The sequence below is a fragment of the Tachysurus fulvidraco genome, chromosome 7 (genome assembly GCF_022655615.1).
Source record: "Tachysurus fulvidraco isolate hzauxx_2018 chromosome 7, HZAU_PFXX_2.0, whole genome shotgun sequence".
Taxonomy (NCBI): domain Eukaryota; kingdom Metazoa; phylum Chordata; class Actinopteri; order Siluriformes; family Bagridae; genus Tachysurus; species Tachysurus fulvidraco.
In genome coordinates this window covers 5,790,672-5,815,179 of record NC_062524.1, presented here as the reverse complement: position 1 = coordinate 5,815,179, position 24,508 = coordinate 5,790,672, and the positions used below count along the sequence as shown (strand labels likewise).

At 37.9% G+C, this 24,508-nt stretch overlaps 2 protein-coding genes across 9 annotated transcripts in view; one reads left to right on the top strand and one right to left on the bottom strand.

Moving 5' to 3' along the window:
* gabbr1b (gamma-aminobutyric acid (GABA) B receptor, 1b) overlaps positions 1–15,636 on the top strand; it is a 110,546-nt gene extending 94,910 nt beyond the window's left edge. For 6 of the 8 annotated variants that reach the window (XM_047816135.1, XM_047816138.1, XM_047816134.1 and 3 more), the window contains 6 exons: positions 1,741–1,851; positions 2,171–2,264; positions 3,104–3,231; positions 9,133–9,261; positions 9,487–9,630; positions 13,302–15,636. In XM_047816135.1, the coding sequence (XP_047672091.1) occupies positions 1,741–1,851; positions 2,171–2,264; positions 3,104–3,231; positions 9,133–9,261; positions 9,487–9,630; positions 13,302–13,586 (891 nt within the window). In that variant the 3' untranslated portion in view covers positions 13,587–15,636. The remainder of the gene's footprint in view (positions 1–1,740; positions 1,852–2,170; positions 2,265–3,103; positions 3,232–9,132; positions 9,262–9,486; positions 9,631–13,301) is intronic. The other 2 variants (XM_047816137.1, XM_047816139.1) reach the window with 1 other exon arrangement.
* Positions 15,637–18,037: 2,401 nt separating this feature from the next.
* On the bottom strand, positions 18,038–19,765 carry tnfa (tumor necrosis factor a (TNF superfamily, member 2)). Its single transcript, XM_027133763.2, has 4 exons — positions 19,423–19,765; positions 19,292–19,319; positions 19,117–19,176; positions 18,038–18,809 (listed from the first exon to the last, which is right to left on the bottom strand). Exons 1-4 carry the CDS (start codon positions 19,576–19,578, stop codon positions 18,370–18,372), a joined length of 684 nt encoding a protein of 227 aa, XP_026989564.1. The 5' UTR covers positions 19,579–19,765; the 3' UTR covers positions 18,038–18,369.
* Positions 19,766–24,508: the final 4,743 nt, after the last annotated feature.

Below are 24,508 nucleotides of genomic sequence, written 5' to 3'. Positions count from 1 at the left end.
CAAACTCCATGACCCTTTCGCACGGCTCTGGCTGAGGCGATTCTCTCCATCATTTCACAAAAATCCACGTCAACACGGCCACGTTCTCGTTAACACTCTCCGCTCGGCACGATACGTGTCTGCCAGCACGTCGAATTCTTGGGTGGCAGGAATAAGAGGAGAGAGAGCAGAGATAAGCAGAGTCGGAAAAGCAGAGCCTTTTTTAGAGATAAGAAGCCATTAGTGAATATTTATGAGCGTCTGCCTGTTTTTTGGGGGATTAGAATATGGAGAGTTGTCACAAATGCAGCTTGTACTCTACTTAACGACGATGATGATGCTCCACGCTGCACAGAAATGCGACCCAAGGAAATGCAGTGCACATTTGCCTTGTTCGAAGATTCACTGAGGCCACATCAGGGATGTAAAATGCAAATATTTGAGAGTATTTGAAATTTGCTTCCTGTCATAAGAGATTAAAGGAATACTCCAGAGTGTTTGAGTCTAATCTCTACCTACCTCAGCTGTACAGTGTGTTTGATTATTACTGACAAGATTTCTGTCTCATTTCCCTGTACAGTGGAAAAGGGACGAATAAAGAACCAATTTACTCTGTACTGTACCTCAGGAAACGTGTTCGGCGATCAAGGACATCACAGGACATGTTATTTAGCGCCGTTTTGATTGGTTGCTGCCATGTGAAGTCCTTGTGCTGAGTTTTTTGGACATTTAAGCAGGCTCTTTAAGGTGACTCGGTGCTCAGTGCTCGCTGAAGTGAAGTGATTTCACTTGCAACAGTTTTCCTTTCACTCTCACATATAACTTTGTGTACTAATGTAAGCATTTAAACGACATTTTTGAAAAATGCTATAGTTCCTGCTCTTGATATTGTGATGTTTTCACGGAGCACAGTTCACAATCTGCTTGTCGTGAGACACGGACAGATCGCGGTTATTTCATGCCGTCTGTTCGTTACCATGATGACGTACAGTAGGCTTATGTCACATAGTATCACCTGCTCAGCTGATTTTGGTATGGACTATTTATTTACAATTATGCAAACACGGTGTCAGACTGATCTTACTGATCTTACTTAAACTGGTTTTCTTTGCTTTCCTCGGAAATAGAAAATGGCTCAACAGTGAAGTAGAAAAATCTTGCATTATTAGATTAGATTAGATTAGATTCAACTTGTCATTGTGCAAGGTACATATACAGAGCCAATGAAATGCGATTAGCATCTAACCAGAAGTGCATAGATGGCTTATTTACAAGTGGCAGTGTAATAAAAAAGGGTATGAGGTTATATTTATAAGGGTATGGGTTATATTTATGAGGTTATATTTATAAGGGTTATAAGGGTATGAGGTTATATTACTTAAAGCAAGTCTATTATTTTGTAAAATAAGAGCTAACTAACTGTCGAGAGCCCAAAACAGCGACAATAACAGTGACAAACTTTTCTGTGTCGATCATTCTCGAGATGGATTTTGTTCTTTTCAAACACAGCTATCCATAACATAAAACGTGAAAAGAAATCATCGACTCTGTAAAAGAGTAATGTTTTCAATTGAAGCCCGGCGCTCGTATAAGATCTACACTCTGTCCTGGGCTGAATTGGCTTTGCAGTAATGGCCTACTTGTTTTCTACCTCAAGTTCTTTGTGCACACAGTGGTTATAGGGTCATAAATCCTTTCCTGTCCACTTGAGTAGTTTCTGCCCATGAGAAAAGGTGACTTGTTGGTCTTTGTGTATTCCAGCAGCATCTGGAGCCCTGGAAGCTCTACGCAACAGTCGGTGTGCTTCTGGTTATTGACGTCCTCTCCCTCATGATCTGGCAGATTGTGGATCCGCTGCACATCACAGAGGAGGTACGGATACGGACATGTTCGATTTTTCGCTGCATGCAGCACGTGCCTGTGATGAGGCAGGAATTAAATGGGGTGGTGGCTGGGACTTTTTTTTTTTTTTTTTACTCTTTCAGCTGAGGATACTCTGACGGCTGTGAATATAAATCACAGTTCTGATAGAGAGCTACATTTCTGAGATAAAAGTACCAGAGAGAGGATTTGAATCGAAATAAAATGGATTTTTTTTTCATGTCTCTCTTCCATTCCTTCTCTCTCTCTCTATCTCTCTCTTTCTCTCTATCTGTCTGCCTGTCATTGCTTTGTTGCACGCTTTGAGCAGAAGTTCACAAGAGAGGCGCCTAAAGAAGACCTGGACGTGTTGATCGAGCCGCTGCTGGAACACTGCAGCTCTGAGAAGATGAACACGTGGCTGGGTAAGGACACGTGCAGGAGAATATTAGACAATTAACACACAACTTATGTGTTAATGGAGACAAATACAAAAGGCATGCATAGCTGTGCATAGTTATGAAAAGAAAAAAATTCGTGTCTGGAGGCTGATATTTTTATGTGGACAAGCTTTCATTCATTCATTCTTAGTAACTGCCTGATCAGGGTCCTAGTGCTTAGAATTTAAATACAGTTTGTTCTCGTTTTGCAAAAAATTCTGTTTAAATCACAGATTTTATAGAGAGATTGTCATTGTTTTTATGTCCCTGAATCTTGACTGTCTGTGTGTGTCAGAGAGAGAGAGAGAGAGAGAGAGAGAGAGAGAGAGAGAGAGAGAGAGGAACTTTAAAACTCCTGGATAGGAAATTTTGTAGCTCTCACTGGAGAATAGCTCGTTTTTTTTCCTGCAGGTTTTTTATTTCACATAATATATTCCACTAATGAAACAAATGAATCACATCCCTGATAAAACAGTTTAATCTGCTCTGTGTTGAACAAATGCATAAAAAATTAAAATGCATGTGTGAAGCGCATTTGTAGCAGTGACCTTGAGCCCACGAGGCTGATTTACCGTGAAAAAGACTGTGGTGTAATATCTCAAGCTCTGCTGTTCAATTATTATTAATTAATGTTTTTTTTATCTGGTTATATAGGTGCACTTGCTTATATTTAATAAAAATATTTTTAAAAAATCTATTTTTAAATTTCCGATTGATTTTCAGACAGCCAGGAAGCCCATGTATGGATAAAGGGCAGCATTCTGAGTGGCTCTATTACAGGTTTGTGTGGTGTCTATGACCTTGTTGTGTCCTCGTTGTTCCAGGGGTGGTTTATGGCTACAAGGGCTTATTGCTGCTGCTTGGCATCTTCCTCGCCTATGAGACCAAATCTATCTCTACAGAGAAGATAAATGACCACCGAGCCGTGGGAATGGCCATCTATAACGTCTCTGTGAGTCCCTCAGCTTGTCTGTATCTCCGTTTGTTGTTCCTATCATTTTGGAAATTTCAAAGAGCCTCTAAATCCAATCCACCCGGCTGAGGGAGTGGATTTGGTGGAGATTGTGTGTGTGTGTGTGTGTTGGGGGGGGGGGGGGTAATGTAAACTGTACCTCACATGATATGCTGATTAGTTGATTATGTCTGCCGCACTGTGAAGATAACGCTGAGTCAATGTTCCTGTAATCGTATTTCAGCCTTTTCTTATTATACAATTATACTACCCTTTTTACGTATCCACTTATAAATCAGTTTAAACTAATGAATGATTTTCTGTCTGTGAGTCTGATCTAAAACGAGTCAGGACGCTGTTGTCTTTCAGTGTGAGACGTGTGTTTTTCCCCCTGTTGATAATTTTAGTGGTTAAAGATAAACACCATTAGATTTTATGAACTTGGGGATTCTCAGAGAGCAGAAATGGGTTTAGGGGTGATATCACTATATATATTATATATAAACGTTTAAGAATTTAAGATTTTTGGGGAAATTTTCTATGAATATATTGCCCCTAGTATTCTAGGGAAAAACAGAAATCCGTATGAAACACGACAAATAAAGTCCTTAAAAAAATTATTGTGATTTTTTTTTTTTACTTTCACATTTCGTGAGTTCTAGAGTATAAAAACCTTTCTATGATTTTATAATGATAATGAAAAATAATGATTTTACAATTTTTCAGAGATTTTATTTGGCAATTATTATCACTTTTACTTAAATAAAATAAATTCTGCTTCTTTTACCTGATACTTACTGATCATTTTTAAGAAAGGATTTTTGGATTTTGATATTTGAAAGTTTTTTTTTTTTACACTGATGGAAGCACTTTATAAAATTAGAAACTCCTCGGAAGTTTCCATGTAAAAATCTGTGCTGTATGTTGAGTATAAATACCTCGAGTGAGCATGACCTAAGGCGATATTTTCATCCTCTTAAATACAGAGTAAAGGATCGTACTTTCAGGATGAACATTAAAGCGATTCAAATTTCACAAAGTGATGAAAATGCAAAAATTCATCTTTCACTGCAGGATCTATCTCAGTTCGGTGAGAATTTCATTCTTTTCATCAGTAAAAATGAAGTCGCATGTTAACGTTCCTTTAACTCTTATTAAACCCATCAGATCTTATCAGAATAATCCCCCAATGGAAAAGCTTTTTGTTGTTTGTTTTTCACCTCATGCAGCATCATGGTTCTAACACAAAACACCACGTTAAGGAAAATCATTCGACGTCAGGACGTCACGATTGACCTCGAAAATGGTTGAATATTTTTCACCTTTGCGCAAAGTAAATTATTCTGACAATAAACGACAATTTATTATATACCTTTTAACCAGACATTTTCATTTGGTTTAAACAGATGAAGGATTTTCTGCCTGTGAGTTTGATCTATGAGTCAGGACTCATATCTTTCAGTGTGAGACGTGTGTTTTTCCCTCTGTTGATAATCTTACACTGAATTTTAGTGGATGAAGATAAACACCTTCATATTTTAGATGTTTATGAACAAACACTTGGGGCATCACATACAGTAGAGCAGAAATGGGTTTACACTTGTATATGGAAAAAAAATGCTTTTTAAAAAAATACATTTCCCCTAAAATTCTAGATAAAAACAGAAATACTTCTGAAACATAACAAATTCTTAACGTCCTGAGTGTCAATGTTCAAATGAGCTTCATGTTAACACCATTGTGTCGTGAGACATGACAAAGACATTCAATACTGAACACGGAGAAAATTAAATTAGTTTTTTACCTCTGGGAAAAAAGTGTTCGCCAAAAAAACGACATCAGTTTTATTTTGAATTTAATTTCTCACATACGCAACCATACGCAGTGCACCGAGACGTTTTTTTCGACCGCCCATACAGTATGATATGAAATCGGTATAAACTAGAATCCAGCTTGTTATCTGTTTGTAGTTAAATTGTTGTGGATTGAGATGAAAGTTAGTTTCTGTTAACACTTACTTTACAGAAATCACTCCTTCAGAAGACACTCTGTTTCTGACTCTTAGGTAATAATTTAAAAAAAAAAACCACAGCTTTTCAAGGTAACAGGAAACCAAAGTGCTGACACTCGTTAAATGTTTAAAATGTAATATGTAAGTGCTTCTGTAAACGGCGAGGCGCCTCAACGATCTTTAATAACGTCCTTCAGAAAGGTGAAAGTGACCCGTGAATAAAAACGAAGGTCATGTTTGGGGGATGCGACTGAAACCAACTTGTATGGGACTGGAAGGGACCAACTTGTATGGGATCATATTACAAAAAAACACTGCTGAATTTTATACGAATATCATCGGTATCTGAGTACAATTCCTATAAAGGTCACGATGATGAGTAAACAAATGTCACCGGTGGTCAAACTGTAAAAATGTATAAAAAGAAATGGTGGGTTGATGGTTGGAGCGCTGTTGCGTAAAACTGCTTGCGTAGCGGAAAAACCCACGTGAACTCGACACCTAGCTTGTAGCGTAAAACCCGGATTAGCATGAGACCGGATAGTGATCGGTTACCTTTACTTTTTTAAAGGAAGATGTTTTAAAGGTAGATTTTGTTTGAATGCAACTTGCACCTCTACCTGCGGTTGCAGGGTTAAAACCGATTGTATCTTATTCTTCTTTGGTGGTAATAAATATTTACTATTGACCCAGTTCAAAATACAATTTTTAAGATGATTTAAATGCCGGATTGAATTGAATCATTCACTGTAATCTAGCAACCCTTAAATCATTCACTGCCAAAAATATAGGAAATATGGATTAAATAAAATTATAGCAGGGAATTGATAAATAATCAGTTCTTATTGGTCAATAGGTCTGATTTTAGATATAAGATATTTAATATGCATATATATAAACGAGAGAGAGAGAGAGAGAGAGAGAGAGAGAGAGAGAGAGAGAGAGAGAGAGAGGTGAACACTGTCATATCCATAGTAACGATTTACTCAGGTTCTTGTACAGAAGATGTTTCACAGAAATATTTTATAAACCGTTAAATAGTTTTTATGTGAAAACCGTGATTATTCCGAAAGGAGTCTCCGTTTCCAGCAGCTGATAACAGTCAAAGTTTTCCAACATGGGGAATTCTTTAAGGTGAAGGACTTTTTAGGTTTTCTGTTTTACTGCTCTTATTCTGTGACCTCATGCACCAGACTCAGTGTATTACTGTATACAGTGATAGTCTTGTTGATCAGAAGGTCAAGTCTCAGCACCACAAAGCTATCACCGTCGGGCGAAGTGTTCTTAACCCTCTCTGCTCCAGAGGAGCTGTATCATGACTGATCCTGTGCTCTGACCTCAACCTCCAAACATGAAAATGCAAAGGAAAGCATTTCACTTTGCTGTAATGTTGTTGTTGGCTGTTTTCAAGCGGTGGTTGAAGACCTACTTATTCTGGAAACATTTCAACTAGCACTTCTTTCCTTATCTTTTGCATTTAAAAAAAACAACAAAAAAAACCTTTGACATTTTTTCATTGTAACTTTGAGCAAATGTTTTAAACACATGGTATCTTAAGTATGTAACCTAGTGAACCAGCATTAATGTATTCAATGTTAGAGATTTAAGCACTTATGTACGTCGCTCTGGATAAGGGCGTCTGCCAAATGCTGTAAATGTAAATGTAATGTAAATGTTGTTGTCCTTCAGCTGCTCCCTGTCGTATATTTTGATTCTGGCACAGGTTTGTGCCCCGGATGCCCCTCCAGACACGACCCTCCTGTTTTATCTGAGCTTGAGCTTGGCTCTGAGATGAGATTTAACCTGTCAGTGTCTGGGTCGGTTTGCTGCCAAGGAATGGAACTCGGGTTGCGTCAGTGAGAGCGTCAGATCCAGCTGCTGGATCACCAGGGACCTGATTTATATGTGCCAAAAAAAAGTGAAAACATCTGCCAAACACTGAAAATGTAAAGGACAACAGGAATGAATTTGGTTTGTAAATGTATCATTAAATGTAAATATAATGATACAAGGTACTTCAACACCGTAAATGTAAAAGGAGCTTCAACACCGATGATGTGTATATATATATGTAGGTTCTGAAAATATCATCACCTTCTGTTTTTACACTAAATCACTTTTATTTTGTGCACCGTACAGTGTGAGTCCGACTTACCTGAGTAAAAATCTAGTAATGAGTCCTTTATAATGTCAAATACCCTTTGAAGGTTTATTCTAGCTTTGTGACACATTTATATCTTACATTTTCTCAGCCATTTTCTGTTTCAAGCGGATGCTATTACTCAGCTATAGACACCAACAACCCCTTGAACACTTTGCGTGTTAAATCTTTAACTTCAAAGCGAGCAGACTGCTGAGCAGCTAACACCATGCTGAGTCAAAATCACTGCTGTGAGCAGGATGCTACGCTCGGGCTTTATCAATCATTCCAGCTCACAAGTGCTTTCTGACTGATTCTTCTTCTCTCATTTCATCCCCGCTGTCATCTTCTGCCTCGTCTCCATTGTACACCTAGCCAAGTTTGGGCTTATCTTAGCTCAAGGACTTTGTCAGCCTGCTATTAAACAAATGACTCTGATGCTTTGAGAGATGCAGAGCCAGAATTTTTAACGAAAATAAATAATTAAAGGAAAACACCACCTTGATACGCATAACATGCTGTATTTAAATATTCACGACGGGTTTGACGATGTTCATGATGTGTGCCGTCTTAATGTCACGGGAGGACGTCGTTGTTGCTAGCGCAGTTAGGCTGGAGTTTAATAATAGTAAAAAATCTCATATATAATGTTATGAAAAAAAAACAAAAACTAAATAGCGAGCAAATCTTCTGTCGACATTTTACGGCGACATTCCAAGTCATATTAATGAGGAATGCAATGCAGCTCCAGTGACGCGGTTGAACCTCGGCTAAGTTATTCAGCGATCTACGAAATGTCATTGAAAGTGATATCAGCATAAAAGATTAATGATTAAGATGGTTTGGATATGTTCAGAGGAGGGAGAGTCAGTGTATTGGTAGGAGAATGTTGGACATGGAGCTGCCAGGCAGGAGGCAAAGAGGAAGGCCAAAGAGGAGGTATATGGATGTAATTAATGAGGATATGAAGCTGGTGGGTGCAAGTGTTGAGGATGAGGAAGATAGGGATAGGTGGAGAGAGATGATTCGCTGTGGAGACCCCTGAAGGGAAAAGCCGAAAGAAGAAGTAGTCGTCAATCTGTTTGAGGGTTCAGATAAGGAGGTCAGACGACCGGACTGACCGAAGGACTAAAGTGCCGCCGCATTTTCGCCGCTCGAAACGAAGCCGAATCCCGCTGCACTGCGGTATTTTCAGCAGGTAGTCCAACATAATAAAATTATTTAATAAAATTAAATTTAATTTAAAAAGGCTTAAACAAAAAATAAATCACTGATAATTCATTGCACAATAAATCTTGGATTACATGTTAATTATGAAGATTAATATTGAAGTCATTCCCTGTGAATATCTCCTTTAATTAAAGATTAATTACAGTAGGGACGCGTACATTTCCAGTCATCAGTAACACAGAAAGGGACATTTCTGAAATAAACCTGGATCTGTTCAGGCTACAGTGATGATGATGATGATGATGATGTTGATGATGATGTGTATTTATTTGTTCAGATAAAGATTTAGCTTGCCATGTTATGTTATCAGCACCTCGTGTCCTGTCCAAATAACTAACGATCCGCATCAAAAAAATAAATAACAATCACCTCCTGTTAATGTCATCCTTTTTTGTCCTGCCGGTTTGGATGAAATTGTGTTTGTTTGGAGAAATGTCTGACCATGGGTCAATATTTATCGATTCACCGTGCTCTCTGTCCTTTTTTCTCCTCTGTGTGTACGTCATTTGTCCTCTTTCAGGTTTTGTGCATGATTACAGCTCCTGTCACCATGATCCTGTCCTCGAAGCAAGACGCCTCTTTCGCGTTCGCTTCTCTCGCCATCGTGTTCTCCGTCTACATCACACTGGTCGTGCTTTTCGTCCCCAAGGTAATACACAGGATCGTTAAAAAAGCAGATATGGTGGAGTAACCTTAGGTATCAGCGAGCGTTTAGTCTGAAGATGAGAGATCTGTCTGGTATTTTATCCTGTTACTGAAAAATGACAGCATGGATTGTATTTATTGTATTGATTACCCTTTTGCTTCGGCCTTTAGTCTGGATTTGTATATCTGTATGCAAATCTGCGTGTATTTTTTGTGTATGACATTGTAGATGCGAAGGTTAATCACACGTGGCGAGTGGCAGTCCGATCAGCAGGAGACCATGAAGACCGGATCGTCCACGAATAACAACGACGAAGAAAAATCCCGCCAGCTGGAGCGAGAGAACAAAGAGCTGCAGAAGATCATCCAAGAGGTGAAGAATTATCAGGCAACAATCTCTTATTTGAGGTTCTTTGCTGAAACTGGAGGCATTTTGTTTTTAAGTGATTAACAGATATACAAATTTGTTTAACTAGCTAGTTAACATGCTAGTTAAGGACATTATGAAATCTTATGATTTACTCAATATGGATATTATAAAATCATTACTTTCTATAATAAATAAAGGGATTATACTTTATTTGAACTATTCAGTCAATATCACAAAAACAAAGAAAGAAAAATGAATGAAAGAACATTTCTTCTTCTCGTGATCTTCAGGAATCATGTGAACGTCCTAGAACAAAAACGTACATTTTTCATAACTTGTAACGTCGAATCCATTAAGACTTGTTTAATATAGTTAAAGGCAGGTCTCCGATTTTTGAAAGCCAATGTCGACATATAAAATCCCCAAAACAAACACGCCCCTAACCCAAATGGGTCCCACCCCTGTATTGATAGCTCCGCCCACACATACATACGTAACCCAGGCAACTAATGGAAAGAAACGTGTCTTTATCATAGCTGAAGGGAAGAACAATACGATTGCAGATAAACAAACAAGCAAAAATGACACACAAGCATAATCATGTAAAGGACAAAGGCATATATTAGTTCTGTGTAACAAAGCAAAACCAACGTTACTCACCTATCGAGAAGGAAAAAAGCGCCTCGGCGTCTTAAGTAAAGTCGGCCGCATATTCACAGGTCGGAGTTTCCCGAGTCAATAACTCCTGAGATAAACGCTGTTACTACACAAAACGCGGTTGTAGCTGCCTCTCTACATTACTACGATATAAAAGAGGTGTTATTTGTGTAGTAACAGCGTTTAGCTCAGGAGTTATTGACTCGGGAAACTCCAACCTGTGAATATGTGGCCAACTTCCTGCTCCTTCAGTTCTCTCCAGCGCTGGAAAGCTGATCCTATATTAACACGTCCTACTTCTTGCCTTATCGTAAGCCTTTCTTCACTTTCTTTCTTTGTTTTTATCCTCCATGTCAATGTTAAAACCGCTTTCTGCTAATGTCACACATGCGCACTCTCTCCGCTGCATATTGACAATACCTGCCCCTTTCTGCTCATTGGCTACACGTTTGTTTTTTAATTTTTGTTTATTATTCGTCCCGACTCAGTTTTCTGAAACGTTTCTCAAAAATCGGAAACCCTGCCTTTAACAAGTATATTTATAATGACAACAAAATTATAACCAGCAGTTAAGAATGTTTGAATATCATCAGAAACTCCACTCACTTGGAATAGTCGCAGTGACAGGAATCATAAAGCAGAACTATTGAAGATTATCGAACGAGGCTTGAGGCTGATAAACTGTTATCTCGAAGCGTCCACAAGTTTTTAACAAAACGAATCTCATAGCTCCAGTCCGAACCGGAAGAACTTTGAAAGTACAAAGAAGTTTGGGGCTGAAATATTGTTTTATCAATAGAAGTCCCATTAAACCAGGGAGTCTCTTTACAATCTCTAGCAACATAGATATAAAATGTATTTCAAAATGTCATCTCTCAATGATTGCAATATAAACCATGATAAAAATGGAGCCCCAGACATCTCATGCCTGGGACTCTTTCAGATGGTGGGGTAGGTATGGACTATTCTGACACTCTGGTAACTATTCTGACACTCAAGTCACAATAAAGTCAGTAATACACTTAGGAAGTGTCATTTTGAATTGAAATTTTAATTATAAAAACAAATGAATGACTTTTTGTTTGTGAGTCTGATCTTAAATGATTGTGGTTAAATGATTGTCGATAACCTTACACTGAATTTTATTGGTTGAAGATAATCAAATTATGGGGCATCTCAGAGATCAGAAATGGGTTTGATATCACTGTTTATTATAAAAATACAAACATTTCTGCAGAAACAACTATGAAAGGGGGTGCACGGTGGCTTAGTGGTTAGCACGTTTGCCTCACACCTCCAGGGTTGGGGGTTCGATCCCCGCCTCCGCCTTGTGTGTGTGGAGTTTGCATGTTCTCCCCGTGCCTCGGCGGTTTCTTCCGGGTATTCCGGTTTCCTCCCCCGGTCCAAAGACATGCATGGTTGGTTAATTGGCATCTCTGGAAAATTGTCCGTAGTGTGTGAGTGTGTGAGTGAATGAGAGTGTGTGTGTGCCCTGTGATGGGTTGGCACTCCGTCCAGGGTGTATCCTGCCTTGATGCCCGATGGTGCCTGAGATAGGCACAGGCTCCCCGTGACCCGAGAAGTTCGGATAAAGTGGTAGAAAATGACTGAATGAATGAACAACTATGAAAACTATAAATTCTCATAGCCCTGAGTGACTGCTACCATCACCATCAGCTACTAATCACCACTGTGGAGTGGGACATGACAAAGACCTTCAGTGCTCAACATCACGACTCTTCCAGAAACCACAGTCAGTGTTTGGAGTATAGGACATGACAACACAGGGATCAGAAATCTAGGAAATCCAAAAATTCCAGGGTCAACCTGAAACTTTAAAAATCATGGATTAGACTTAAAGGCAAATGCACAACAAAGTTTAGTGGCAAGACACTGGGTATAAAGACACAAGTGAAACAAGGGTCAGGTGCATTTAATCAGACCAACAACAATATAAGGGACAAAGGTAAATATAAGACAGAATCCAAACTTGGTTTCTGTGTTGCCATGGTAACTATTAGAGAAATCGAAAGGGTGCTTTTCTGGCACATGGTGGCTCAGTGGTTGTGACAATGTGAGGTCTCTGGGCTACTGATTGAAAGGTCAAGAGTTCAAATCCCATGGGTTCTTGTTCGGCAAACTACTCCCGGGTGCTATATCATGGATAATCCTGTCCTCAGACTATGACCTAGATGTGACATGCGAAGGAAAGTATTTTATTGTTGTGGAGCAGGTATCAAGCATCGCGTTAGTTCTGGCAGGCCACGTCATCAAGCGTGCATCAGCTGTTAATCAGCTGTCCACGACGCGCACCGATCCAGTTATGACATCCATATTACCCGACCTTTTAAATTCCCATTCATAGAGCCGTTCTAACGCTTCGCTGCTGCCGCGATCTAAACTCCCTCCTCCAGCTCCGACTCCACCATGCCGGAACCTGTGTTTGCCATACCAGTTTACGTCTTAAATCTCCACATATTTTTCTTTCTCTCTCTCTCTCTCTCTCTCTCTCTCTCTCTCTCTCTCTCTCTCTCTCTCTCTCTCTCTCTCTAATTATTTAATTATCTATCTATCCATTCATTTATCACTTTCCAAAAACACGTTACCGAGCATATCAATACTATGCATGCTAGTGGCTCTGTTATACCGGGGGTCTATTCTATTTTCTAGTCGCTGCTCTCCCCGCTCTGTCCATACATGAACCATACCGCCAACACTTAACTGTATGCATATCATCTAATAATTCCCTTGTGACAAAGTGGTCCTGACAGAAATAGTCGTGGTCTTACAGCTCCAGGATTATTTGGTCAGACTTGAGCTCAGGTTAAAGCCTGATCACACTCTCGTATGATGCATCAATGTCTGTCCTCGGTTTCCTCTGGTTTCTTCCCACTTCCCAGCAACATGGTGGTAGGCACATTGGCTATGATAAATTTCATTACACTGATTACTGAAGATGAAACAAATAAAAATGCATCTTGAACGTTTGTCTCCGTTTTTTGTCTTTTTTTGAACAGAAGGAAGAGCGTGTGTCCGAACTGAGGAATCAGCTGTCAGAGCGACAAGCTTTACGCTCTCGGAGACGTCCGTCGTCCACCAACCTGAACCACAGCACCCCTCCACTTCCAATCTCCCACACTGACCCCAAATCTCTCCTTCCTCCTCCCGGATACCCTCTTCCCACCTCGGACAATCACTCTCTCCCTCCGACTTTCTCCAACTCTACCAGTGTTTACCAGCCAGATGGCAAGATCACCCGCAACAACTGCCACCCCAGCCGCCTGCAGCTCCTCTACAAGTGAGGCGACTAAAGATCAAAGAATGCGGCAGGAAGAAGACCTGAACTAAAAAGGGAGAAGGGGCACAAATCTGTTCATCATCTACCTGTATTCTTGTCTTATTCCTTGGTGTTTGTTCCCTCATTTTGAAACATTTTGGTGACGGAACAAGCAGCAATCACGGCAGAGTCGCTCTTGTTCGAGCTGCATGTGTGTGGAAGTTTTCTTCTCTGAGAAAAGCTAACTCTCAAAAGCATTCTTTGGAAACGTTTCACAGAGCGGATCATAAACCTCTAATATGAGGTATCTGGTATCTTAAATGGTTTTTGAAATGCCATTTTCATAGCTGAGCTACCTGATCACATGGCATGTCTCGGCATGTTTTAATGGAGCTGGAAAGTGCTTTTTTATGTAGGAAATGTAAGAGGAGGATTTGAATTGGTGTTGAATCTTCCTGAACAGTAATTATTATAGTCTCACTTCCCCAATCTTAAACCTTTTTTCCACAGGAGGTGTTAGAAGGGAAATCTGTCGATTTTGCAACCGTGTCCTTTTTTTACCGTGACATCATTGCTCATTCCCTGAGGCTTGCAGCTAGTAGCATTGCATAATTAATCTGTAAAAGTATTTACAAGCTCTTGGAATCTGGTGTTTCTTTTGGCTATTTTGGAGTTGGACAAGTGATACCAGAGCTGTCCTTGTCTAACCTTGGGGTGGATCATCTACTTTCGGATGTAATGATCAAACATAATAAGCATTTACAGCTTCTGGTGGTGGAGTGTGTTCACTAAACATGCTGGTCTTCAGCAGATGAACAAGGTGTTGTTAGGATAACACCTTGTAAGGTGTTGTACGCCTTGAAGTTGTCAAGCACAGTGTTACAAAGCACCTTCACTCATGCTCATCCTGGAATACGGTTCCATTTATGAGCAATTAAAAACCCGATCGTATTTTATTTCCGAGCACAAATTTGTTTTCATTCAAGGCCCAATCTAAACAGATGCTCAGAAATGACGTGCATCGGTTATGGCTGCAGTCGCTCGGCCTCCCACAGTTTAGTGCAGTAAACGTTTCAGAGTTTGCAGATGTTGCACTGTTGCGTGCTTAAAAAGCCTATTGTGGCAGATTGCATGTGTGTGATTTGATTGATTTCTTTTAGCTTATCTTTTATCCTCCACACAGTCGAAAGCCTTAGATGTAATCTACCAGCTGCTATAATCCAGTTAGCGACATATCTCAACGACTCCTGCACAGAAGCATATTCGTTTCATGCGGACCAGCCACGTTATTATGTAATATAAACCCCCCCACACTTAAAATGAAAGCCCTTTGAGTTCAACAAAGAGAGGGGATTACTGTGGAATGCATCACATGAGTCATAAAACAACACCTCACTTATTTCTGTCACTTCCTACAGTTTCCTCTCAGTACAAATCCCAGTCTTGTGGTTTCATACTGACTTTTGATGAGAAGAACCCAGGGTTGAGGTACTTTTTTCTGAGAAGCTCTTACCTGTTGCCTTCTCTTTCTGGTCTCCTTGAATTGTGCAGTCTTTTTTAAGTATGTGGGGGTGGGAATGTCATTCGTAGTGTTTGAAATACCAGCTTCGATCCACAGCCTGTGTGACTTATATCTTTAAGTTGACTCACGGCCTTTTGATTCGCCTCGGACTGCACAGAATCGGGTCCCGAAAGGATTCGTTGCATAAAGTAACACAGCGTTATTCATCTGTTTACATGAATTTGTTTAAAACAAAGGCACGGTAACAAGATATTTGAGTTTATATTTAATTATCTATTCATTCTTAGATGGCAGCATCTGATTCTGGCATCTTCGAATCCATTGAAAAGAAACTCCAGCTGTAATCGTCCAGATGTTATGCACATATCAAGTGTGTTCTTGTTAACTGTGTTCTCCTGCACATGCGATATAAAGTGTGTACGGTAAATCGTATTCCCCGTGTGGTATTGAAAGTATATTTCTATTCACCGTTATAGACTTGAGATGTTCAGATTCTGTCAGATGAAACAGAATTGGTGTCTATGGATAAATAAATAAAGAGAATTGTTTTTTATACTATAGTGTGTGAGTCCTTCATCTTCAATTGAGCTTTATGACCTTTATGTTCTTCGGTAAAAACAAATGTCCTTAGTTTTTGTACACAAAGGCATTAATGAATGTTTTTTTTTCTTTGTTTTTTTTTTTTTTTGGTTTTGTTTGTTCATTGTAAATTTTCTGAACTTATCTGAATGAATGAATGAATGAATAGTGAGGGAAAGTAAAGTAAATTTTATTTATAATAAGTACAAATATTTTTTTAATGAAGTAAAATAAGATACAAGTATAATAAGTAATAATTAAGTACTAATTAAGGTAAGTGAAAGTAAGTCAGTAGATGAAGTAAGAAAGTAAATTAAGTAAAATTTATAAATACAGAAATTAAATTAAGTACAAAGTAAAGCAATAATAAAGAAAAGAAAAGCTAAGAAAGTAAGTTATTTAGTCAATAAATGTAAGTAGAATAAATAAAAGAAGTAAATGAAGTAAGTTATTCCTTACTTTTATGAATTTATTTAACTTATTAACCTTAATTTTTTTAAAGGTAAGAAAGAAAGTACATATATGTAGGGAAGAACAGAATAGTAAAAATAGTTAGAAAGAAGTAAGAAGTAAGAAAAACCAAGAAAAGTATGTAAAACGTGTTAGTTTACGTAAAACTAAGAATTTAAATAAATTACCTAAGTGAAAGTAAGTAAAATGTAAAGTAATGAAATAAAATAAGGGGGAAAATAAGGAAAGTAAGTGGTTAAAAAATTGTATTAAATTAAGTATGCAAAAGTAAAAAAAAAATAATATAAATGAATTAAGTAAAAGTAAGTCAAATGTAAAGTCAGTAATTAAATAATAAAAGTGAGTATGTCAGGGTAACAAAGGAAGTTATTAATTAAAGTATGTGAGTAAAAAAATGTAATAAAAACGAAACTTGTCCCTGGTTGTACCATTTAGACTCAGTAGACATTTATATGGCTCATAAAAATTTTTTTTAAAGACCATTTTAAGTGACGACTCCTGCTCAAATAGCTCACGTTGCTTGCTTTTTAAAGTTCAAGTGCACATTTATTATCACTTTTAAAATAATTGACATCAAACGCTTGTGAAAGGTCACACGGCCCGTTCAAATATCACACTTCCGAGTGTTTGCTGTACCCGGAGAAGAGAGGTCATTCCAGCACTGTGCTGCCTAAAGCCCAGAGGGTCTCATTAACCCAAACCTGCTTATGTTTGACTGACAGTTCTCCTCTAAATCTGTCTTTCCTCTACAGTCTCTCCTCCCTCTTACTCAAAATCGGGTCTGTTCAAAGAAGATTCTCATTTTTTGTTTTTTTTTTCCAAAGTTGTAACTTTCTAGGTCATCTGACCCCAGATTGCTGTGACAGCAGAAGTGACCTGCAGAGGAGGACCTGCTGATGGAGTCAGCACGTGGAAAAGGACGGAGTTTCCCCTTTCACCAAAAAATTACTCTCTCTTCCTTTGTGTAAAGAGATGGAAGTGGAAATTGCAGCGCGTGTTAAAAGTGACGCAAGGTGCGATTCAGAAACCTTACTTTAGCATTAGTGAGGCTTTTTAATAAAGTTTACATCGAAATGGAAATCCAACCTCAAAGCATTACAACTCATAACCTTTATATAGCACAGACTGACCACTTCCTCTTTGTACATGCAGTCATCATCATCTGTCATCATGGTAACATGGTACATCTGGGGCAATGTGTGTACAAGTATTCCACTATCAGGACACTGTGGTTAATAAAATAAACCATGTACATGATGACACAGGGGGATAGTACACACAGTTACACATATAGTGACACAGTCAGTAATAATATAAGTAGAAATAAGTAATACAGCTTTCCTTCCTGAGGTGTTTTTTCTCCTTATGAATGTCCTTAATAACACGAACAGCTGACGGAAATGACAGAAAAGTCATCAGGACGTTTCTGGCCATTACGACAGGGGTTTTTTTTGTTTTTTGTTTTTTTGTTCTTTATATTATGTAATATTATAAGTCATTACATTACTTTACATCATGACACATTAAATTACAGTCCATTATATTCTATTAGGTTACAATGATTAATGCAATAATGATGATTTACACTTAGAAAAAAACGTTAAAGTATTAGATTTTTCCAAGAACGTACTATATTCTGTTTCCTTTTTGTTTGTTTGTTTGTTTGTTTGTTGTTTTTTGCTGGATTATTACCGTCAGACGGATCATTTATTTCAGTAATTAACACGCTTACTTTAAAATGATTTCACTCTTATTTTCTAATTTTGCAGCATGAAATTTCTAGCATGGAATTTCCCAATTCTTATGGGAAGAAAAATCCCTGTCATTTAAACCCCAACAGGTCAGTAACAACGCAGGAAAGAACGAAAGAATGTTTCTTTTCTTTTTTCTTTTTTTTTATTATTAGGATATTTTTGTTCATAAAACATGTAGCAAAATGAATTCAATACATTTCAATAAATACTTTCCAACATAATAAATAAATAATTTATATAAATTTAAATAAATAAATAAATCCATACAAAAATCATTTCAAAAAATTGTTCCTTACGAACGTTCGTTATCTTTAGATCGTGTCGTCGTGTCGTTTTCTTCACCTCAATCTGCTTCAGTAGTTTAAGGTTCCTTTCAACATGACATTACATACGTTTGTTTTGATGCAAAACAATGAATACTAGTCACTCTAGGTTCCGTGTCTAGGAACCATTACAAAGCTTTAGCATTACATTTTAGATCTTTATAAGGAGAAAGCTCCGAAAAACGTTTTCCCGTGTGCGGTCTCCACTCTGGACAGCAGTTTCGTGTCCATGTCGGTGCGCAGCTCGTCTCCAGCATGCAGCTCGAACACGGCTCCTAGGTAGATAGCGCCGAACCAGTTCGACTGGTAGCCTTTGTGTGTTTGCCTGCAGGCTGATCTGGTGGCGCTCAGCAGTGGCTTCCAATCGTTGTAGGAGTCAGACCAGCGAGAGACGGTGTGGCTCATATGGACCACATGGCCATCGTTGTCCTCGTTATCGGCCAGGCAGTTCAGGTGGTACGAGGCCTGGCTGTAAATGAAGTAGAGGCCGTTACGGAGAATCTTGATCTTGTTGTTCTCCAGTTTTAAGCCTGACACAAAAGACTGGTCTGCGTTGTCGGCCCATGCCACAGAATTAGAAACGTTTTCGTTGTAGTGACCTTCAGGGAAAGAAAAATTCAAATTAAACATGGTTTTCTTGTTGCTTTAATATTTATTTCTCTAGATCTAATGGTTAATGCAGCTGAGATTTCTGTTAATCTTTGTCATTTCTGTAAAATCTTTCCACAGCTTAGAATAACAAGCATTTCAAATGTTTTGCTCGTGTTTAATAGATTTCACTTTTGTATCGATTTTCTTTGTCTAGAGCTCAAAATTGAAATTCCTAATAACGTTCGTAACTCGTGTTTCCTCGGCTGAGCTCTGTAGCTAATCTGTTTCTGTTCTGACTCCTGGATCTATTCTTACCTGAGAGATGAATCGCAGCCTTCGCTGACTCGGAAATCTGCCTCAGGGAGTGCTTGATTTCTGGAGCGAGAAAAGCAACAATGCTATTAGCATCCTGAGTTTCAGAATAGGTTTCTGAGTGAAATGTGAATAATGATGACAACAATTTGAGCAGGACTTGAACTCGTGAACTCACCTTGTGCTTCATCTGGTTTATTTTGTGTCTGTTAAATGAAGGAGAGAGAAAGAGGGTGTGAGTTATAGCAGAGATAAAAATTAACACTCTATGGAGTATAATAGAGTCATGTCTGTAGTCACGCATCTCACCTTGGTTAGAGTAAAGCAGACTGCAGCAGCTGCGCAGAGAGCCACGGCAAGAAGAACTCCACACGTTCTCCACATTCCTGAGTCTGATCTGACCTTCTCACGTACGAGCATCACCTGTGGCACGTCCACATCCAACAAAACCTGATCGCTGGCCATCGCTGAGTTGTTTTAGTAGTTCAGTAGTTAGTGTACCTCTAGTGTCGTTAATTTAGTCTTCTAATTTCAGATGCGGCTGAATCAATTCAGTTCGGATCTGACTGGAGCTGGAGCTGGATCTGATCTTCGTGTCCGTCTCTCGTGATTGATTGTTTGAGGTCCTGTGTGCTGAGCTGCTTTTAAAGCTTAATCTGTAGGCTGACAGGGGAAACTCCACTGATGTCAACAGTTATAGGAGACCGGAGGGGGAAAGAAACCATGAAACCATGTTTCACACACACACACACACACTCACACACACACACACACACACACACACACACACACACAGTTCCTACTTCAAACAAAAGTCCAAACACACATTAAGATTCCATGCTTGACTCGAATAGTTTGTGTTTCTAACTTTAAAGACAAAATCTACAAGTTTTCTATTTGTGGGAATTTCTGTTTTTGTCTCAAACGTATTTTGTGATTTTTTTTTTTTTTTTCTCGTGTTTTGGGCTTCCTTCCTTGTTTCTCTTTCGGTCCAATTTGAGGTGTCATTCTAGCTTTTCTTCTTCCCTTCCCTTCTCATGAAATAAGTTGAACAGATCTTTCTTGGGGTGATTTTGAAAGTTTTTTAAAAAAATTTTCAAATATGCAAATTTCAGTTTGTGTTTATAAGAAAACCTAAAGAAAGTGTTTATAAGAAAGAAAAAAAGGTGCTTTGTAGAAAGTTCTGTAGACAAAACGAGGCCTTAACCAAATGTATGTATGCTTTTTTGTCATCTTGAAATTGATGCCTGTTTCCTTCTGTAACTTTTTTAGATTTTAAATATATTGAACGTTTTCACCTGGAACTCTATTTCCCAATATAAGACTATAATAAGCCAAATAGCAATAGAACATGAACCTTATTATAAAATGTTTCACTCACTTCAAGTCTTTTACTGTTGGGAGATGTTTGCTATCTGTAAGCGTTTCTCTGTTATAAAATAAGAAAATAAGGATAGAATATTGAAATGAGTTTCCAAAAAAAATCTAGAAAGTTCTTTATTAGTCTTAGATTTGCATTATAAGAGTAAACATGAGGAGATATTTTCACTTAGTTAGAATTTTTTTTGAGCTCGAGCGCTATCACGTGTCCAGTTGTTTTATTTACTAGACTTTATTTAAGTCGATGAAATCTTTGATTGCCATCTTGACCCTTATGGAAAATTCCATAAAAATCATAAATGGTTGATTAACACTTTTCTGCATTGGGGCTCATTGTGTGGTCCAAAAAAAAAAAAAGGTTTAAATATTGATCCCGAAGTATGGAGGAATCTCCAGAGGTTCCACACAGGATTTAAACTGAGTTTCAGCATGAGAAGAAGATACAAGCACTTAAAGAAATACACAGTTTACTGTAGGATTGAAGTTTTTAGTGATTTTATTGACGTCCGGTTTAAATCAATTAAGTTCGATTCACATTGAGAAAAAAAATATTTCCAAATTCCAAAACCTTTATTTAATGGTATTGTGCTTTGTGCTCTGTGCTATGTTTAAAAGTTTTAGTTTGACTCATGTTCCATGACTGGAAGACATTATGTTTGTTTAGTTAGCAACTGAATTAGCTTCGTTTTTAGTCAACTATGAGATCTTTGAAAGAATCGGACCTGAGCTATGCGGAAGGACAGAAACAATCGCGTAGAGACGTTACGTAACACAACCTACATTACTTATCACACAATACCATGCTGTTAATACAGTTATCCACATAGTCTCCTCAACAACTTAAATCTGAGCAGATATTATGTTTTTTAGCCAAATAAGAAGCTTCCAGCTAGCCAATGTTAGCATGCTAACCCAAAATTACACAGAGCCTACTAAATAAAGTAAGGATTTTGGTTTACTCGCCAATCGCCACATAAATATATAGAGATATGTTCTTGCATCATTTAGATCTTGTACATCATTTTAGCCTTTAATAATAATCATTTATGTTAGAGAATTTTAAAAACTAGCCAACTCCATGTGGTCTTAGAGGACAGACTGTGACTGTATATTTATAATCACACCCTCCGGTGTCACCCAAATGATGATGAGGTTCCCCTTTGAGTCTGGTTCCTCTCAAGGTTCCTTACTTTACCATTCAAGGGAGTTTTTCCTCCCCAGTCACCTGAGTCACCTCAGACTTGCTCATTGGGGATCAAAACAAACACATTTAAATATATCTCATATTAATCCTGAATTCTTGTTTTATACGATTCTTTATATTAACCTTTTGTTTTATGTTTATGTTCTGTAAAGCTGCTTTGAGACCATGTTAATTGTTAAAAGCGCTATACAAATCAGTTTGAATCTAATTGAATAGAATAAGTACACACACAAGGCACAGTTTAGAAAGCTAAAACAAAGATCACATTCCTTTTTGTTTTTTATTCAGCACTTGTTTTTGTGCAGCTTCACTTTCTCTGAGTTTTATGTCTTTTTCGTCAGACTTTCGTTTTCTTTTAATTTGGTTATTGTGTTCTTGAAAAGTACGACCTGGGGCCACGCTGGGTTTCAGCTTCTCAACTTTTTTACAGTCTTTCCTTCCTTTAGCTAAAAATAGGGTCCTGGTGCAACAACAGGGTGCCGGTCTGCTTTAGTATGTAATACAACTTCTCTCTCTTGACACGTGTGGGATGATGAAGAGAAATACTCTGATGTTTCTTTGTGCCATTTTACTCCATACCATATAACATCAAAGGGCTAAAGAAGATAAAATAATCACAGCTGTTTGCAAGTGTAGGATTATGAGCTAAGGACACTCTCGAATCCTGTAGTGTGTTCTGCTGTTGCAAAAAATTTAGTCTTCAAATCTTTCAGGGTATAAAGATCTATCTAGCAGTCAATCATCACCCGAAATATTACAGCATTATCTACGTTTCTTGTTGATTTCTGTAAACAATCCACAACTACTCAAGTGTAATTTTGTTATAGCCAAACAAGAAGCTTATAGCTAGTGTTAGTGTGACTAGCATGCTAATATCAACATAACATGTAGCCTTAATTCTTAAAAAAAAAAAAAAAAGCAGGGCTTTGCATTTTGCTCATATAATATATTTATAACAGTATATATCATGTTCTTGAATAGTCATTTAAACACTTAATTGTTATTTGAACGCCATAAATGTTAAATAAATAACTGCCGATATGTAGGGAATAAAGGGTATTATTAACCAGACACACACAATGCACAATTTAGCTTATTATTTAGAATAAAAAGGTCAAAATTGAGTTGAAATGATGCACAAATTTTCTGGTTTTATTTGCTACTGTGGTACCTTAATTTTTCCTTTTTTTTAAACATTATCTCTAGATTTTCTTCGTCCTTGCTCTTAAATTCAATCTCGGTTCTCGGTTATCTGTCTAGCACCAGTAGAGACAATAGACACAGTAACTCAGCAGCTTCAGAGCAATGAGGAGGTTTAAAGCAATCCAGAGGCGACAGAGGTTACCAAACCCTCCCTGAGACGACATGAGGAAGAAAACCTCGTGGAAGTTACGTAACCATAGTGTTTGTCTAGGGATGAGATGAGCTTCAAATGAAAATGAGTTTTACTAGCGAAAATTTCAAACTTGTGGAATTCATGAGTCATGAGTGGGAGTTTGAAATAAACTTGTCCTGAGTTACATGAAGCGCAACATGATAGGTTTGAGATGATGGATGAAGGTGGAGGAACTTCACCACTACTTCTTTAAAATTGGAAATTCACCCCTACCTAATGACTAAGTGTAAATGTTCTCACCCTTTTATGGTAGATTTATGGAAGTGACAAGGTTGTACACATGCCCACATGTTACACACCAGAGAGGCAGAGCATGACATGCTTCATGTGATGACCTTCTCACTTACTGTGGTGGTTTCTATGTTTGCATACATGATACCACAGGAAATGCAAGTGTTGCTCATCAATTATTACAATTATTACAAAGCTTGTGGTGATGTCATTAATGACAATGCAATAAAAAAAATTGTGTAATGATCTTCATAGTTGGTGTTGTTGATGAGCTCATTTCGAAGGATCTCCTGGGTTGAACAACTCCAAACTGACTAGAAAGGACACTATTTATAAACACACTCTCTGGTGTCACCCAAATGAGGACGGGTTTCCTTTTTGAGTCTGGTTCCTCTCGAGGTTTATTCCTCATACCATCTAAGGGAGTATTTCCTTGCCAAATTCACCTCAAGGTTGTTCATTAGTCTTAAATCCCAAAAATTAGCATAAACATTTTTGATGTTCTGTAAAGCTGCGATGAAATAATGTCCAGTGTTAAAAGCGCTATACAAATAAAATTGAATTGAATTGAATATGTAAATATATTCCATATTTTGGATTCAGAAGCTCTTTTAAAGTGTTATTAAGAGTCTAAACGTAGTTTAGTATTGTGAGATAGGATTTTTTTTATAAAGCAGAGGAATGTGTTTTACTGATTGATGCACTGATAGCAAACGCACAGAACACAATAACGTCATCGTTTAAAAAGAAAAGCTTTATATGTTCTGTATATAAGTAAGTCCTCTGATGTGGAATGTAATAATAGGACGTTTTTCCAAAATTCCCTTCACGCCTGAAGAAGTTTTCTAAATTATCGTGTGCTTTTTCTACTTTACGTTATTGTTCTTAAGAGCAACACGTTTCGAAAAACATCAATGGGAAGTTTTCTGTGAAGGGATGTTTAATATCTACAGAAGGAGTCTCCAGGTTTAGAGATATTAGAACGAGAGTGAAAGTTGTTCAACAGTCCTTTATTTCGTCATATTTTGTTGTTTCAGGTGGAAACTCAGGCACGGTCATGTTACATTATTTAAACTTTTTTAAAAGATTTCTGTAATTTTTTTTTTTTTTGGACTAAAGAATAAATTCTTCAAAGTGCATTTTAAATTTCTGTTTTATTTTTTGTTTTGTTTTTGAAATCTTGA